The 15,475-nt window shown below is 48.7% G+C and overlaps 1 protein-coding gene across 3 annotated transcripts in view; it reads left to right on the top strand.

Moving 5' to 3' along the window:
- Positions 1 to 4,128: 4,128 nt before the first annotated feature.
- The window catches only part of LOC126572107 (uncharacterized), a 78,371-nt gene continuing 67,024 nt past the window's right edge, over positions 4,129 to 15,475 (top strand). For all 3 annotated transcript variants that reach the window (XR_007607945.1, XR_007607944.1, XM_050231162.1), the window contains exons 1-4: positions 4,129 to 4,813; positions 8,830 to 9,752; positions 9,827 to 10,127; positions 13,375 to 13,488. Coding sequence is in view for 1 of the 3 variants with exons in the window: in XM_050231162.1 (XP_050087119.1) it covers positions 9,205 to 9,752; positions 9,827 to 10,127; positions 13,375 to 13,488 (963 nt within the window). In the remaining 2 variants the exon portion in view is untranslated. The remainder of the gene's footprint in view (positions 4,814 to 8,829; positions 9,753 to 9,826; positions 10,128 to 13,374; positions 13,489 to 15,475) is intronic.

Raw genomic sequence — 15,475 nt, 5'->3', positions numbered from 1 at the left:
CAACTCGGGGCAAACGACACACCACCGGGGCCTATTTTGCGAACACGCAAATCACCAAACTGCAAAAATCCTTCTTCGAGAACCGAAACAGCAGCATCAAAACGCAAAACGCGGATTCCGTTTGACGACCATTCGTCGATTTTTGACGATTCGTTTGCTCGTACGTTCTCGATTTGCGCCGCGACCACACGCACACCCTTGCGCCGGAAAATCGACGAAACTCTTTTTGCGGCGGATGCACCAGAAGAGGGCTGAACACGTTCGCGGTTTTCCTGGCCGGTTTCCACAAATTCTGAACGATTCTCGATCTGAAAAATAAAGTATAAATATTCATTGAATTACGACAAAATTGAACTGGGGGACTTGTTTTATAAAACCTGTCTCGGTTTCGGTTTCGATTTGCGGCGTTGGTGGCTCATGGATCTCGGTTTCAATGACCTTAAAGTGTATAGGGGGAAACAGGTGAAGTAACCAAAACGAATTCCCGCATGTAGAGAACGCAATATCTGTCCAAAACCATGGGAAAACTGTGGAAAAACAGAGGAAAATCATTAAAAGGGGGCGTTTAAAGGCTGCTGGAGCGTGGAACCGGACCAGTATAAACCAATGGAGTAAAATTTATGCTGCAAGGGTAAAAAAAAAGTTTTAAAATCGCCGGTAAAACACTCTTTCGCTTTCTAAAATCGCTGCAAAAAGGGAGAAAATGTTCACATTTTTGTTCTATTCCACGCCTTAGACCAACAAACTGCACTATGGTCGTGGATCCCATTGGAATGTGAGCCAGGAAAAGACGCTTGCAGAACTGCACTCAGCCGCAGCACGCAAAGTTTTACGAACCGACGAGGTTGAAACTACGAAAAAGGAATTCTAATTCCTTTTGTAACGCTCCGGAAACCAATCAACCCACTCACAATCAACTGCAGCGAGCGCCAGGAGCAAGCACAGAGGCCGGGGAATCTGCGGCCGTGGCACACGAGCGTCTTCAAAGGAAACCATCGGAAAGCGCACCGGCAAGTGGAAGGGTCCGTGTTTACGACCAGATTCAACTGAAATTTGCAATTTTTACTTAGAATGTTAGTCTTTCTCACTTTATGCACCAATCATACTACGAAACACCCGGTTATTCTCGCTCAGTGATAACCACTGATCGCTTTTTCGGAATCGCGATTTGCAAAAATCATGATTGCCCCACTTCGCCTTTGGACTCATTTCGCTGTGCTGATCGAACGGAACCAAAAGCGCTATTTGTATGATACGGTTGGACTAGCGATTACTTACAACTCGTTATGAAGAATTTTGGCCACAAAAAGCTTTGCCTTTATATGATTTATCAACGCACCTTGCCTCGGCCTTGGCACTCTACGTCATGCAAAGTATCAAAACATTGCCGTGAAACCAACAATTCTTTTTTCGATAGATTATTCTTTAATATACTACGCAAGCCATTTCTCAGCCAAAAGCTGATCTGTACCCATGGCCAGTTGTTTAGTTGGTTTTATTTACTTTGACCCACTTACCTTGCTGGCACCGTGATCATGGAACACGGTACAACTCTTTGCTCCTTCGCTTTCCGCGAACTGGCGATTCGCTCTTATTCGAGACCATCGTAGCAACCATGACGAATGTTGAATGGTTCTGCATTGTATCCGCCAGAAGTCTGAAATGAAGAAAATAATGTTCTCTCAATTCGTACCTGGCTCAAGTGCAACATGCCGATCAAGTGCAACATGACAACCTGCAAGGATCAAATGCACCGACCGATTTCGGATCCGCTGCTTTACCAGACAACGAATTGCGGTTGCTGAAACTGAAGAACCCTTGCTGAAACCAGCTGAAACTAAATAGAACCCGATCCAACGGATGCGATTTCCCCGCTGTTTTGCCGATTTATTTCTTGGCAGTTTCGCGGACTCTAATCAACAATCATGCAACTCGCGCTTACCGTGAAGATGAGAGAGTGTTTCTTGACTTACCGAAAGGCCGACCCGGGATTGCTCCAAACTTTCACGGGACAGTTTTCCCGCTTGAACGGGGTGCAAGGATCCATCCGAAAGGATTTTCCCAGGATTGCGGATTCCGATTCTCGCGACCTGAACGCCACAACGACAGAACGAGAGGGAACATCTTTGTCTCTCGCTCTTTCCAAACAAACGAGTTCAACCCGGCTGGCTATAAACGATATCGTCCAATAGATGTCAGGACTGAGCCAAAAATGGTTCTTGAGCGTTTTAAAAATGCATTTTTGGTTTATTTTATTCTATTAAAACTCTCATTGCATCACAATTTGATGCTTCTAAAGATAGCCTGCGGAAATTCGCGATCTGTTCAATCCCGACATGCCTTGGATTTTGGATTATGCGTTGACCGTTACCGGGGATTTTAAATTTAATTTAACGACCACGGCACAGAACACAACTTTACAATGATTGGTTTTTTATTAAAATTAAACGCATAATATATGGAAAATAAGATTCAGTAATCAATCTGATCATTGGGTGAATCCTGTGATACAATATAGATTATCTTTATGGTTCAAGTTTGAACTATTTGACTAATTTTTCCGAACTGTGGCACATTTTACTTTATTTCATTTTACTTTACCTACTTGCAATTTACCTTTCCTTATTTGTTTGACTTTCCCATGCTGGTAATTCAGCCAGAAGAAACCATACCAACACGGTGATCGACCGCACCATTCATCGTTTCAATACCACGCACCGCACGCGAAACTACAAGTGGTGATGGTGATAATGGTGTCGATGATGTTTCCGGTTTCGCTGCCGGTTCTTCGCACACTTTAAGATGCACCCAGTTTCCGCACAATCGATTGTTAGATAGAGCCATATATGAGCCGTGGTTTTATTTATACCATTCCAACCGTGGCTATAACAGCTCTCCCGAAATAAACTCCACCGCGCTGGCCTTCAACCGTGAAAATGTTAAGATCGAGCGAAGCTGCACATTATGCGTTTCGGAAAAGCGGAGATGTGCGAGGCGTGCTGCATCCATGCAATTCAGTTGCATTTCTCTTGCAGTGCCGTCAAGTGTGCGATTCAATGGATCGTTTGTAGTGCGCGTAAAGCGATAGCACATTCGATGTTATCATTATCATCTTGCACAGCTATTCAAAGACCAATCAACTTGCGGTGTAAGTGTGTATCCATGTGGGTCTCGCGATAATTGGACCATGTTCCTGTTAATGTGTCGCTTCATGTTAATGCGTATGACGTGATAAATACATGACTGGGCGAACCCTGACCTCGAGATCTGCTGGCATGAACTTTGTCACGGACAATCGGCCGGTTCCACGATGCGAAGTATAAGTGAATTGGCATCCCAGCGGGATCGGAACCTTGCTTCACGATTATCCTGTCCGACGCGAAGGTTGAGCTGAAGAAATGGCTTGCATCATAAATCTGTGCGGGCTGAAGTGTCGGTAATGTTCGCCATTATTTGCCAAGGTGACCAAGGCCATCGAACGTGGTATTGATTGAAACCGTGACAGGGTGACATCCGTCTGGATAATGATTGTCGTTTTTGAGAATTTCATTTTTACTCCCCGGAAAGGCGAGTCCCGTGACGGATTCCGATTCCGGTGGAGTGGCAGAGTGCAGTTGCACAATACTTAACCAGACAGTACAATGGCCACTATCCTGAATCGCAAGACTCCATCTTAATCCATCGCCCTCCACGTGACACACATTCGTTTCGAACAAGCACAAACTACGAGGAAACAATCAACTGAATGAATGGAGCATACAATTGGCTTCCAAAATAGTAAATCCCCACCCTCCGCACACTCTCTAAACAAGCCGGTGAACGGAGCTCCATGTAGGTTTTACCGGACAAGGTCCTGCGTGTCCGGAATTTCTCTTGCCTTGCACGAACGAACGCGAACGCGATTTTTGGCGAGTCACTGCCACACGGTGACACATGGTCACCACCGTTGTGTGAATCCGCTCGTGGTTCTGTAGTAACAAATACCGACATATGCGGCTCGCGAGTACCACCCACCCGCCCTGTCGGGGGTGGCCGTTCGTGGTGCGGGATGCTGCGCAAGTGTCGTTCGCGCATCTCGTCTCGCAAACCGATCCAAGCTCGCCCGACGCTCGGGTGGACCTTCTTCGCTTCGGGTCCGCTCAGTCAGTCGTCGTCCGATCGTTAGGCAACATTTAATTTTAATTTTAACACTTAAGTATAGTTCTAAGCGCAGAACGATAACCATTTTCGAAACAAATAGAAACCTCGAAAACAGAAAAGAAAGAAGCTTGAAAAGGGAAATCGAAACAACAAAAAAAGAATAACGAAACGCGAAAGAGTACTCTACCTTAACCGGTCTGTAACGAAAATTGTGCAAAGTTTGTGCAACATAATTTTGCGAAACGAAACGAAACGTAGTGGAGAGCGAAGAAGAGCAGCAAAGTTTCGAGCGGAGGATATCATCAACCATCTTTTTTTTCTGTCACCTTCCCTGGAGTGCAATCACCAAATCGATCCTTCGAGTGCCTTTCTCGGTGAATGGAGTTTTGAAGTGAGGGAACGAGTCGCGAATCCCAAAAACCTCCCAACCCCCATAAACCAAGGTGCCCGTGTTCTTCAGAGCAGTGCAACAAAAATCTAAATAAAAAGTGTGATTCCTCGTCGAAACCATACGAAAAAGGTGTGAGCAACTCTACGCGCGAATTGGGAAGCGAATGCTCCTGTGGCCGCGTTCACTGTGGCGAATTGATAATTCGGATTAGAGGAAAAGAAGACGACGCGTGACAACGACGACCGCGAGACTGCCAGGAATCAACAGGCTCTGTTGGGAGAGGTATGTTAGTGTAAAAATAATTAGAAAAAAACACAACACTCGACACGCACGGCAACCACGGTCCGGTGCGGTCTCAACGGCCGGTGGTGTTAACCTGGGGACAGTACGTCTAGAAATGGGGTGTGAGCATGGGGCATGGGCACGAGAAGTGTGGATTGGTATTTATGTTTCCCCATTTTCACTGTCACGCTCGGCGTTGGCAGAGTGGTCTGAGTGGACCGAGAGGCAGAGTGGTAGTGGACGCACTCGGTAGTCAAATCAACGCCAGTTCCAACCTTTTTGGCCAATTGCCAACGGTTATGCGTAGCGCAGTAGCTCTTGTTGACGATAGACTCATTATCTCGGCCATGACTGGCTGAGGGATGATGTTTCAGTTAAAGAAAACAATGCAACAAAACATAGTTCTTGAAAACATTATGTTCCCTAGAGTACACTAAGTTTCTGGCGAAAAACATAACATATTCTATACCAGTTGTGCTGCAAGTGGTAGAAGACATACCAATGATCTGTATTAACCATCAACCCCATTGTGATTAGGTCAGATTCGCTTAGATCCGTCTGGAGCCGTCGAAAGTCGTGCTACTGGAGAGTTTCCCTTTTTTGGAACAGCTTCCGAATCTATCCATTGACGCTGACAAGCGACTCGCTAGAGATGATGCTAGAGATTTACTCCCACATTTTTTCACGCCCTCGGTTAGCGCAAAGCAGGGCAGAGTGTGGTGAAACACCACAACAACCCGTCCGTGCCATATGAGTAACCGAACGGACCAAACGAGCGATGCGAGTTCGCTCGCATTGGCCACTCCAACAAAACACCACACAAACTGCCCTCAGTTCAGGTTCGCGTTGTTTTGTTTGTAATTTGTACGATGAAATAAAATATTCCTTCCAAACCGTACTGACCCCCCGGGGGGAGTGCTCTGGGAGTGCTACCAGTTATGGCAAATTGCCACTGAGGAACGGACGATTGACAGCGAAGATGCGAACAATCAACCAGCGGCAACCATTCGCACGGTGCGGCCATGAGATGTGCCTGTGATGCGTGGTGTCGCCGTACAGCAGAATGTAGAACAGTGTCGATTACGTCAGGCACTGGCACGGTTTGTGATGATGCCAGAACCAAATTCTCGATTTATTCTCGGCGAGAAACTTGTGCTAGCACTTGTTGCTGACGCCTCTGATGGCGAGGAGACGCCATCAATTGACGCGGTCGGTTGGTTCTAAATTTGGAGATAAAACCTCCCCAAAAATCCAGCCAGCCAGCACTCGGCGGAATCACTTGGCGCCAACTTTGGAGTGCGAGGAAACTGGGTGAAAAAAAAACCATTCTAATGCGAGGTGTAAGATTGATGGATGATGATGATCCAAGTGGGAAATCTGGGTATGTTTGGGTTACGAAATCGCTCGATGCACTTCCGTGTGCACGGATCGAAGCTGGATTCGTGTCGGCTTGTTTGTTTCTTGAGCAATCGGAACACTCTCTACGCTGAACTACTGCTTATCGTCGTCGTACCGGGTGCTACCGGATCACCATCAGTCATGGTAATCGTCCAATTAATTTTAATTCCGCAATAATGCACCGCGCCATCGGTGGTCAACCGCGGCAGGCGAGATGTGTGCAGCATGAGAAGTGTCTAGTGCTCTGTTCTCGATTGTTATGCCCGGTCCACGGTTTTGTTGCATCGTTGTCTCCAGAAATAGCCAGTTGGTGGTGGGTTTTATATTATGATAAACCAACAGTAAACATGATCACGCTCATGGCCGGTTTACGCCGGGCATACGTGGGAACAGTTACGGACAGATTTACTCATTTCCAGCCCCTTGCCACAGGTGTGAATCGCATTTTCACTGGCCACCACAGCCTATGCTGAGAAGTTGCACATTGAAGCACCATTTCGCAACATCGGGCTCGGTCAGATTTATGAACCAAAAAATGATTACCTTCCACCGCACTACAGCAGATTGCATTTCGCGCTCTGCGTTTACTACCGACACGGTTTTCTCGTGGATGGTTAACGAGCAATGCCAGGGTTTCTGTGCGAGCCGATGATCATCCAAGATATTAGCAATGATCCAAAAATATCAGAACGTACCGCGGAAAATGGTGCTGACGTACTCGTGAAATGGATTCGCACGCGGGCGATGGAAGGAAGCGAACATGAATAATAAAACAACAGAATGGCCACCCATCGCGATCGTTCTGAGCGCTTGTTTGTGATCACGATCTCACAGACTGCGAATCGTTTGTGCCAAATATTAGGCACATTAGGCACTCTGTGCTATGCTTTTTATCAACGAATCGTGTAGCCGTTACTATGTTATCAGAGCAGTTGCAGTATGGTTTATGCGTGTTTATTACGTGTGTTCTTGCATGAGTGTCCCAACTGTGTTTCCGGTCTGGGATTACCACGCTGGAGCCATAAATGGGCGCGCAGCCTGTCAATGGTTCGGTATGCGGGGCATTATCAGACGTTATCACTTTTATCTGCGCGCTGTGCTTATCGCAAAGAAAATATTGGTTTTCCCAATGATCTCAATCAGCCGCCATACGACGTAGGGTTATCTGTTTAACTCTTTGTAGCTCTTGTGCCGCTGTTTATTTTTAACGTAACAGCTGACGAAAGTTTAGACCCCATTTCAGGCCATTGTGTCTTCGAAGCTACTCCCAAAATCAATGATTTACTAACAGAAAACCGTGTGCATTGCACGGTATAGGGCAGCTTGACACCGAATTGTTTTACACACCACGTGCTCAGATGCGACGTTTCGCAATTCTTGTCAATGGACCTCGAAATTGAAAGAGTTTCGGCCAGACCTATCGTTAACGCGTGACACCGTCAGCACGAGGTGAAAATACGAGGTCGCAACGCAGTACAGTAGCAGCTGTCGTAGCTGCAGAAAAATTGGTTTGGTCGTTCTGTGATTCCCTCTAGTGCGGCTATAAATATCGACGCACGCGGTTGGCGGTATGGGTTCGATGGTTTGCTTTCGAGATCAGTGTCAGCCACAGTCATAGTAGCAGCAGCAGCAGCAGAATGCTGTGGCCAACTCAAACCAGACGTCCAACCATCGTCATCATGGTTCGCGTGCACACTGTTCGCTGAGGCCGGAAGTTTGGATGCTTATGTTGTGATGCTGTTTGCGCGCTGCGCGCTCTTCCCTGCGGAAGCGACGTGAGGGATTAGTATGAAAACACTTCAAACCCCGTAAGTGGGATCGGATGGTTCAATCGATGGTGCCGCTACTATGCACGGAGGAAAAACCCGAAAACACAATCATCTAAACAGCGATGTATCATTTCACACCCCCATCCATCGTGCGCTTTACACTTGATTAGTAGAGCACTCCGTGGAGAGGAAGATAGTTTATGCGAGCGTAAACATATCACATTTCTGTTATACTTTGTAGTAGATCCTTCGAGGGGGGTTCGCTCTACGATTCTTGGCTGGCTTTTGAGGGGAAGAATCTGTGGGAAAACAAAAGAATTTCACTCCGAGGGTATGAGGTCGATGATTAATAATTGACACCATACCGATCCAGCAAAAACATGTCCAACCGGTCTCTACCCACAACGTAGCCTCCAACGACACCAGTGACCGCAGCGTGGGACCGCACCTAGTTTTCCACAAATCTCTCTAGTCAGTGTGACGCTCGTGTTCACATGACATCATGTCCAAATTTTATACCGGATGGACTTTACCAGAGACACATTGCCGGTGCGATTTGTTGGTTGGAAAATCCACATTACGGTTTGCACAAGGCACCGGTTCAGCTGGTCAACGACATCAAAACGTAGGATGGGCATAGTTATTTTCTCTACCACCGCACCTGGCCCAGAGTTCATTCGCCAACACCAACGTTAAGTCATGTTTGCTCAGTGTCTATGCTACTCGATACGGTGCCCTTGCCCTTTGGCCCACGTAAACCTCGTCACGACACTGTTTTGCCCTAATGTTGATGATGATGATGATGGCGATGATGTACTCATTTCATTACTTTCGTTCTTTTGCTTCCAGTTTCACATTTGTTTACCAACGACCGTGGTACGGCCTGATACCCGGCACACCCAGCGAGCGAGCCCGAAGGGTGCCATCATAGTATCGATCCGTTACACCGAAGCGACGCTCCCAGTCACGGTGTCGCGTCCTTGAAGGATACCTGATAGATCCTGCAGTGGATTCAGTGGGTCGTTATCAATTCGTCTTCGTCGACCGATTTGCCGAGTGAACCAGCAGCGAGCAGGGAGAACGAGAGATTGAAAGGTACGCACGCACGTGAAGGTGGTGCCCGTTAAAATTAGGATTTAAATGTTTTGCCTACACCGCGAGTATCAGCAGCAGCAAGTAAAGTGAAAAGAGAACGGAAAGTGTTTGCCAGCACACAGCAAAAAGATGGCGAACGCAGAAGAACCATGCAGAACGAGCAGTGCATCTGGTGGGGTGGACGAAGCTGTTAAAGAGATCAGTTTGAAGCGCAAGAAGCTACCATCGGTGTCGGATAGCGCCGGTAGTTCCGCCCCCACCGATCAAACGGAGCAACGATCGTATGCCTCGGTGGTGAAGCGTCCGGAACAGGAACCTGTCAGCATCACCGAACCAGCACCATCGTCGGCAGCATTGGGTAATCTTGCGAAAGCCAATGGTAAACGGCTCAAGCTGGATATCAAGAGCAACATGGAGCAGGGCACGGCAAGTCGTTCGCCAGACCCACAACCAGGAGGGTTGCTGCACGGCGAAAAGGTGCCGATCGTTCGCAGTAAACCACCGATCCCACCGAAACCTGTGGTGCCGGGAAACCGGGCACGGAAGCAGCAGATTGTGGAAACCCAGAATGCACACACCGTCCAGAAGCTGTTGGCCCAAAACGAGCAGATGCGGCTGGAGCTGAGCGAGCTGCGCAGCAGCCTAGCGGCGGAACGAAACGCTGTCCGATCGCTAAGGTATGGCACGCGGCATCCTGTGCGACATGATTAGGTTTGTTAACTGTTGTTGGTTTGTTTATTCTCCCTCGTAGGGCCCAGAATGAGTCCGATCTGCGAAAGACAAAGGCCGAATGCAAGAAGCTGCAGGAAGCGCTGCAGCATCACAAACGCAATGTGGCCAGCCAGCAGTGCCAATCGGAGCAGCGGACGGCGGGAGCGGCTGTACCGGCCAAGCGTGCCCACCGGGGATCAGCAGAGCAGCAGGATGGCGGATGGCTCCCCGGTAGCTGTACCGACTCCCGCCAGCATCAACAAGGACTGGAGGTTCTGAAGCTGAACCAGGAAAACTCCGCCCTGCGGGAAACGAATAAGTTTCTAGAGGAAAAATATCAGGTAAGGGTTTCAGAGGGGGTGCGGGTGGTGGTTCAGGAGCGGATGATGCAGTAACATCTTCTTTCGTGGCTTTAATCTGCCGAAGAAGTTCAAAAGTAGTATTTACTCGACCGATTCAAACCACTCTGCTCGAAAGTAGAAACGAGCTGCTTGAATTTAGGCGCGAAAATATTTCAAATTTTAACGACTAAGTAACTGATGAAGCGTGGGTCAGGAACTAAAACAAATTTATTTTTTAATTAAAAACTTGAACACTTGATTGATTCAGTTGATTTACCGGAATTGGTGGGTTGAGACACTCGATCGTGATCGCTGGTAAAAATTTCATTTGCTCGACAGCCGTAGCGCTTTATAACGAACGAACAGAATCAATTGTTGAGCTCAATTTGTGCGTTTTTAGATTGATACTATGTAGCTCCACAAAAGCTCACTCTACCTCGTCGTTTTCGCTATCGGACTAAGGATAACGAGCACGAACGCAAGATTAATGATCGCACCACGCGTGTCACAATGTATTCAATTACATCTGATTAATTTGTTATCAAAGCAAAAAGGACCCGTCCAGCAGTCACTGGGAGCAGCAGCAGCAGCACCAGACAGACGTGCTATCAATGCACGGTTAGCAAATGTCACGGTTGCGCAATTCGCCACACTCCGTCGTCCGACATGACGAACGCACTGGCAGACGCAGTCAGTACACCCGTACGTCGGTGGTCAATGCCATTGATCCATCGCATCGCCAGCCGCGTCCTTCCACTGTCACCGGTAGTGATCGGTAGCTCCAGTATCGATTTGCCCTTTTTTTTACGTCGTCCAGAATCGGGGGGTGCGGTTGCATTACGATCATATCGAGCGACCTAGTGGCCAGGGGGGGGGGGGGGGGGAACGTGGGTCAACAATCGATTTGCGCGACAATCGCGCCACAAACCAAGATGGCAATCAACCACCAATATCTTCATCAGGGATCTGTGGTGCACACCGCCACCCTCAGTACACCTCCGAGATGGCGTACCAAATTGGTACTCAAATTACGAAATACCCTCGACGCAATGATGACCCTCGCCGCACGCCGCACAACGCAGCAGGATGCTCGAGCTCGAGCCGAGCAGGCTGACGGTCACCGGCAACAGTGCGAGACAGGACCAGAAAAGGAAATAAATTGATTTGATTATTTTATGCAAGCGGTAAGCCGTGGCCGATGCGAATGGGCTTTACCGATTGGGGCTGTGCCCGTGGAGTGTGGTGGTCATACGCGTGTATGCAAAGCGCCACACAATTGCACCTTAAAATGGGCATCTTCGGATCCGGCAGCGTGTCGTCTGACCCCTTGCCGGCGAAGGGTAGAAAGTGGGATTTCCCTTTCGTTTCGCGCTGTCCCGTGATCGCGAGGGGAAACACTGGACGTGATGTGGCGTCGAGTCGTGTTTATCACATTTCATAAATAATTTCAATTTATGAAAGGCTCACCGCGCCACATCACCGCGAATCACTGAGGCGTCTGGGCAGTATCATTAATCAGCACCCGGCGCTGCTGCTGCTACATTCGGCAACTCGTAGTAACCTCCAACTGTGGAGGACAAACGGCAGAACCTTCAACCGACACACGAGGGAGAATGCTCCGATCCGGCCGGTACTCGGTGATCGAATTGCTAGAATATTACTTAATGATCTGCGTACAATGTCCACGGACCGCCGGATGGGACGGCACCGAGCACCGAGACTGCGAAAGGCTACTTTGCATACGAAGAAGAAGCGGACAGAGTTCAGTTGAACGCGTCGAACGGGGTGTCGTGTCGTCCTTCAGCGTTCGCGAGCACGTGCCCATGTTCCCTTGTGTGTACGACAGCGTCCTAGTGTCTGGAGCGTGTAGCCTTAGTGTAGCGCTGCGGTTGCAAATTACGGTGCTATACCCCGTCGCGAGCGTCGCGAGTAGTTCCTTATATGTGAACTCCCCTGCACAGGGATGGGGATGGGGCTATCGAAAGGATGCTGTAGCCGTGCTGTTTACCAAAATGGTTCGCCACAATTGGTGTTCAGATGGTCGGTTCGGCATAAATTGACACTCTGAAGGATTTGATGACATTTTAATTGAAATAAAAACTTTTGCGAATCGGTTTTTACGCGATTCCATGGCCGGAGAATCCTGGGGGTCAACCGAGAGGGACCGAGTTTATGATCGCAGCGCAGTCCTCGGTGTGTCGTATGTTATAATCCTTGAAGGTCAGGCGAGCTGCGAGAGGGATTCGATATGGAATTAATTAGCCAGTGAATTGTGGTGCGTCATTTGAGCGAGCGAGCGCTGGTCTCAGATCGGTCACATTCCGTAGATCACAACAGGTGGTGCAGGAAGCTCGAGCTAGTTTAGTTTAGCAGCATTACCGACGAGGCAGAACGCTCTCGTTGGCCAACCATTTCCTGCTGATACGACTTGCTAATCGGACAGTAGCAGCAGCACCTTTCACCTCTTTGTACGGTTGAACCGATTCGACGATATTCGAACTATAAATCAACGTCACAATTAGTCAATAGCGGGACCGGAGAGTGATTTACACGCCATCATTCTTGGCTGCGCTCACTGCGGCCGACGCATTCCGTGCATTGCATCGATCTGAACAGGGCCCGGGGTCGGACTAACCACGACTGACTGACTGACTGACTGCCGCTCAGGGGTCTTGATGGCTGACTTATGGTTCGATTGTACCGTTTTGGTGGAGTTCCTTTTCCGGGATGATTGAAAATGCATCTCGAGATCTACCGGCCAACCCCAGACCCAGTAGCTGCAGCAGTGTGGCTACTGTTTTCACTTTCTGGCTCGGTGTCGGTGTACTACGTGCTAACAACAAGAGCACGGTCGACGGATCGTTTGAAGAATCGTAGGAAATGATCGCCTGCTACTTGTTACATGCCCCGATGCTGCTGCTGCTGCTGCTGGTGCAACAAGACAGATCGACATCGCTTCGCTGCGGTCCATATACATGCATCTCTGGGAGAGAGGGTCGGTTGCCATTTCGGAAATGTGCATTGTGCATTGTTTTGCACTTTCGATCCGGCAAACGGCTATCGACGCAATCACGCTCGGTGGCGCTACCGACCGGAGTGCCGGTAGCTGGTAGGAGCACGGGAGCATCCAAGAATGTACTGTTCATGTTTTCTTCGTGTTAAGATGCTGCGGCAGGAGAGTGCATCCACCAAAGGTTTGCAATGCATTTTCAACCCTCATCTGATTTTTCTTCCACTCTTTTTCCAGATTTCCTCCGAGGCTGAACGGCGGAAGGCTGCTGATATTCGCGTACAGCGTGATCTGTATGAGCTACGATTGACACAACTTTCAAAGTCAGCCAAAAACGAAATCCACCGACTGGTAAGTCCATGTAGTGCCAAAGATGTAGCTTTCTTCTTGAAATACTAACGCACTTTTTCGATCGGGATGGTTATGTCACGGGAAGAGGCATCATGGCATTGACATTCCCTGCAGCTTTTTGTTACCTTCTTTGGGTGCAGAAATGTGATCTATGGGTATGACGTGATCGGTCACCACCACCAGGCAGAACGGTCACTACGCTCCCCGCATACTAATGGTGCAGTTCGAGCGATGTTCACGTTTTAGATCCCTGGCCCTGGACCCAATGTTATCGCATACACCCCTCAAAAAACCGAAATGGCCCCCAGAGACGCGAAAGGCCACGGATAGGGATTGAAATTCGTCGGAATCTCCGGTCTTGTCCGGTTTCCTTGAGACTCATCTTTTTTCGACTAGGTTGCTAGACCCTCGGCGCAGCGGGTGGCTTAGATCCGAAAGCCTCTTTCCTTCTTTTTTGCCCCCCTAGAAATCCCCTGACGGACCCCCCACAAAATACACTTCGCCTTCGTCCGTGAGTCATGCTGGAGGACAAAAGGAGAGAGAGACGTCGAGATTCGGGTCTGCGGTATCTTAAGCTCACGATCGTAAAACATTTGATCTTCTACTTGGGGCTTTTTTTTTGTTGGTTTAGGTCTGTAAGGGGCTTAGATTGTTGCCCTTTTCAGACGCCACCAGCGAGAATCCCGGATCCGCGGATCTCTACCGTTCTGTGTCTCGCCTCCACGATCCTCGAAACAGAATTGGCGCATTTTTTTGTGTCATTTTTTCAGAAGATCAGGAAACGGTTTTTTGCAGAGAGAATTCTTTGCCAAAAAAACGAAAAAGAAGTTCTTAATGATCAACTCTCCCCAAAGGTAGAGGACACGTCGGAGGCATTCTCGTCCCCTTGCGATGAGTCCGTTTTCGCTTCCCGGTAATTTCCGTTTTTCGACGCAATTTACGATCGCAACCAACGCCACGAACAGCGCAAGAACGCATCACGGTCTGCCCTGTGGCCAAACACCAGTTTAGTGCTGCACTGAATCAAATTATGCTTCATTCATATCGCCCACAAAAACCGAGGCACGGTAATAATTGTTTACTTGCTGACTGCATTTCGTTAGTTTCCCGTGAACTGCGTGGCCATTCTACCGGATCGACTAAACCATACCGCATCATTCAGAAATTGGAAGCAAATTGTGCATCCACCCTGCGGCCATGTCTTTCACTCTTTCTGTCTCTCTCGTCCTCTGAGGTAGCGTTCGCGTCGTTTCAAAATCGTCGTTGATGCATCGCTTATGACCAGCATCAGGAGCGTTCGGTTCTCCGCCGAGAATGCCAGAAACGTAGCGATCGGGCGCATTAAGCGAATTTTGCACATGTGATCCGGGAGTGGCCACGCACATTAGGGTGCCTGGCGAAGACATGATCTGTTGCGGTGCGGCTCTTTTTTTTACCCTTCGTGGAATCCCTCGACCTCTCTTCGGTGGCCGTACTGTTGAATGAATGTTCCAAGGCCAGAACACCGCTACACACCGGCATGCCCTCGGGGGCGGGCGTTTGGAATGATTGTCCAGACACCGAAGAAGGGACGGCACGACACGGCACGGCACAAAGTGTGCAGACGATCCTTCGGGGCGTTCCCATGGGATCGAGCTGTATCCTCGAGCGTTTGCTGGGCTGCTGCTGCTGCTGCAGGAGAAGAAGATTGCATGTTATTATGGTTGGCTCGCCTCGAGAGCAATACAGACACCGGGTCCGGTTGATGAGTCATTGCGGAGCATAATAAAGTGTGGGATCTTGTGGTTACGGTTAGAACCTGGAGATCCTCTTTTGTTTTTTTTTGTCTGTGTCTGTCTGGTTTTGCATTCGCTTCTTTTGGTGTTTTTCCTGGATTCTTAAGCTCTTCTTCAACTCTCTTCTAGATACTGGAGCGTGGTTTGCTATTGCAACCAACCAAAGCTTCCTTAATGTTCCAATTAGATAACAGCAGACCTTGGTTTGGTTG

The sequence above is a fragment of the Anopheles aquasalis genome, chromosome 2, assembly GCF_943734665.1.
Source record: "Anopheles aquasalis chromosome 2, idAnoAquaMG_Q_19, whole genome shotgun sequence".
NCBI lineage: Eukaryota > Metazoa > Arthropoda > Insecta > Diptera > Culicidae > Anopheles > Anopheles aquasalis.
This window is presented reverse-complemented; position numbering and strand designations above follow the sequence as displayed.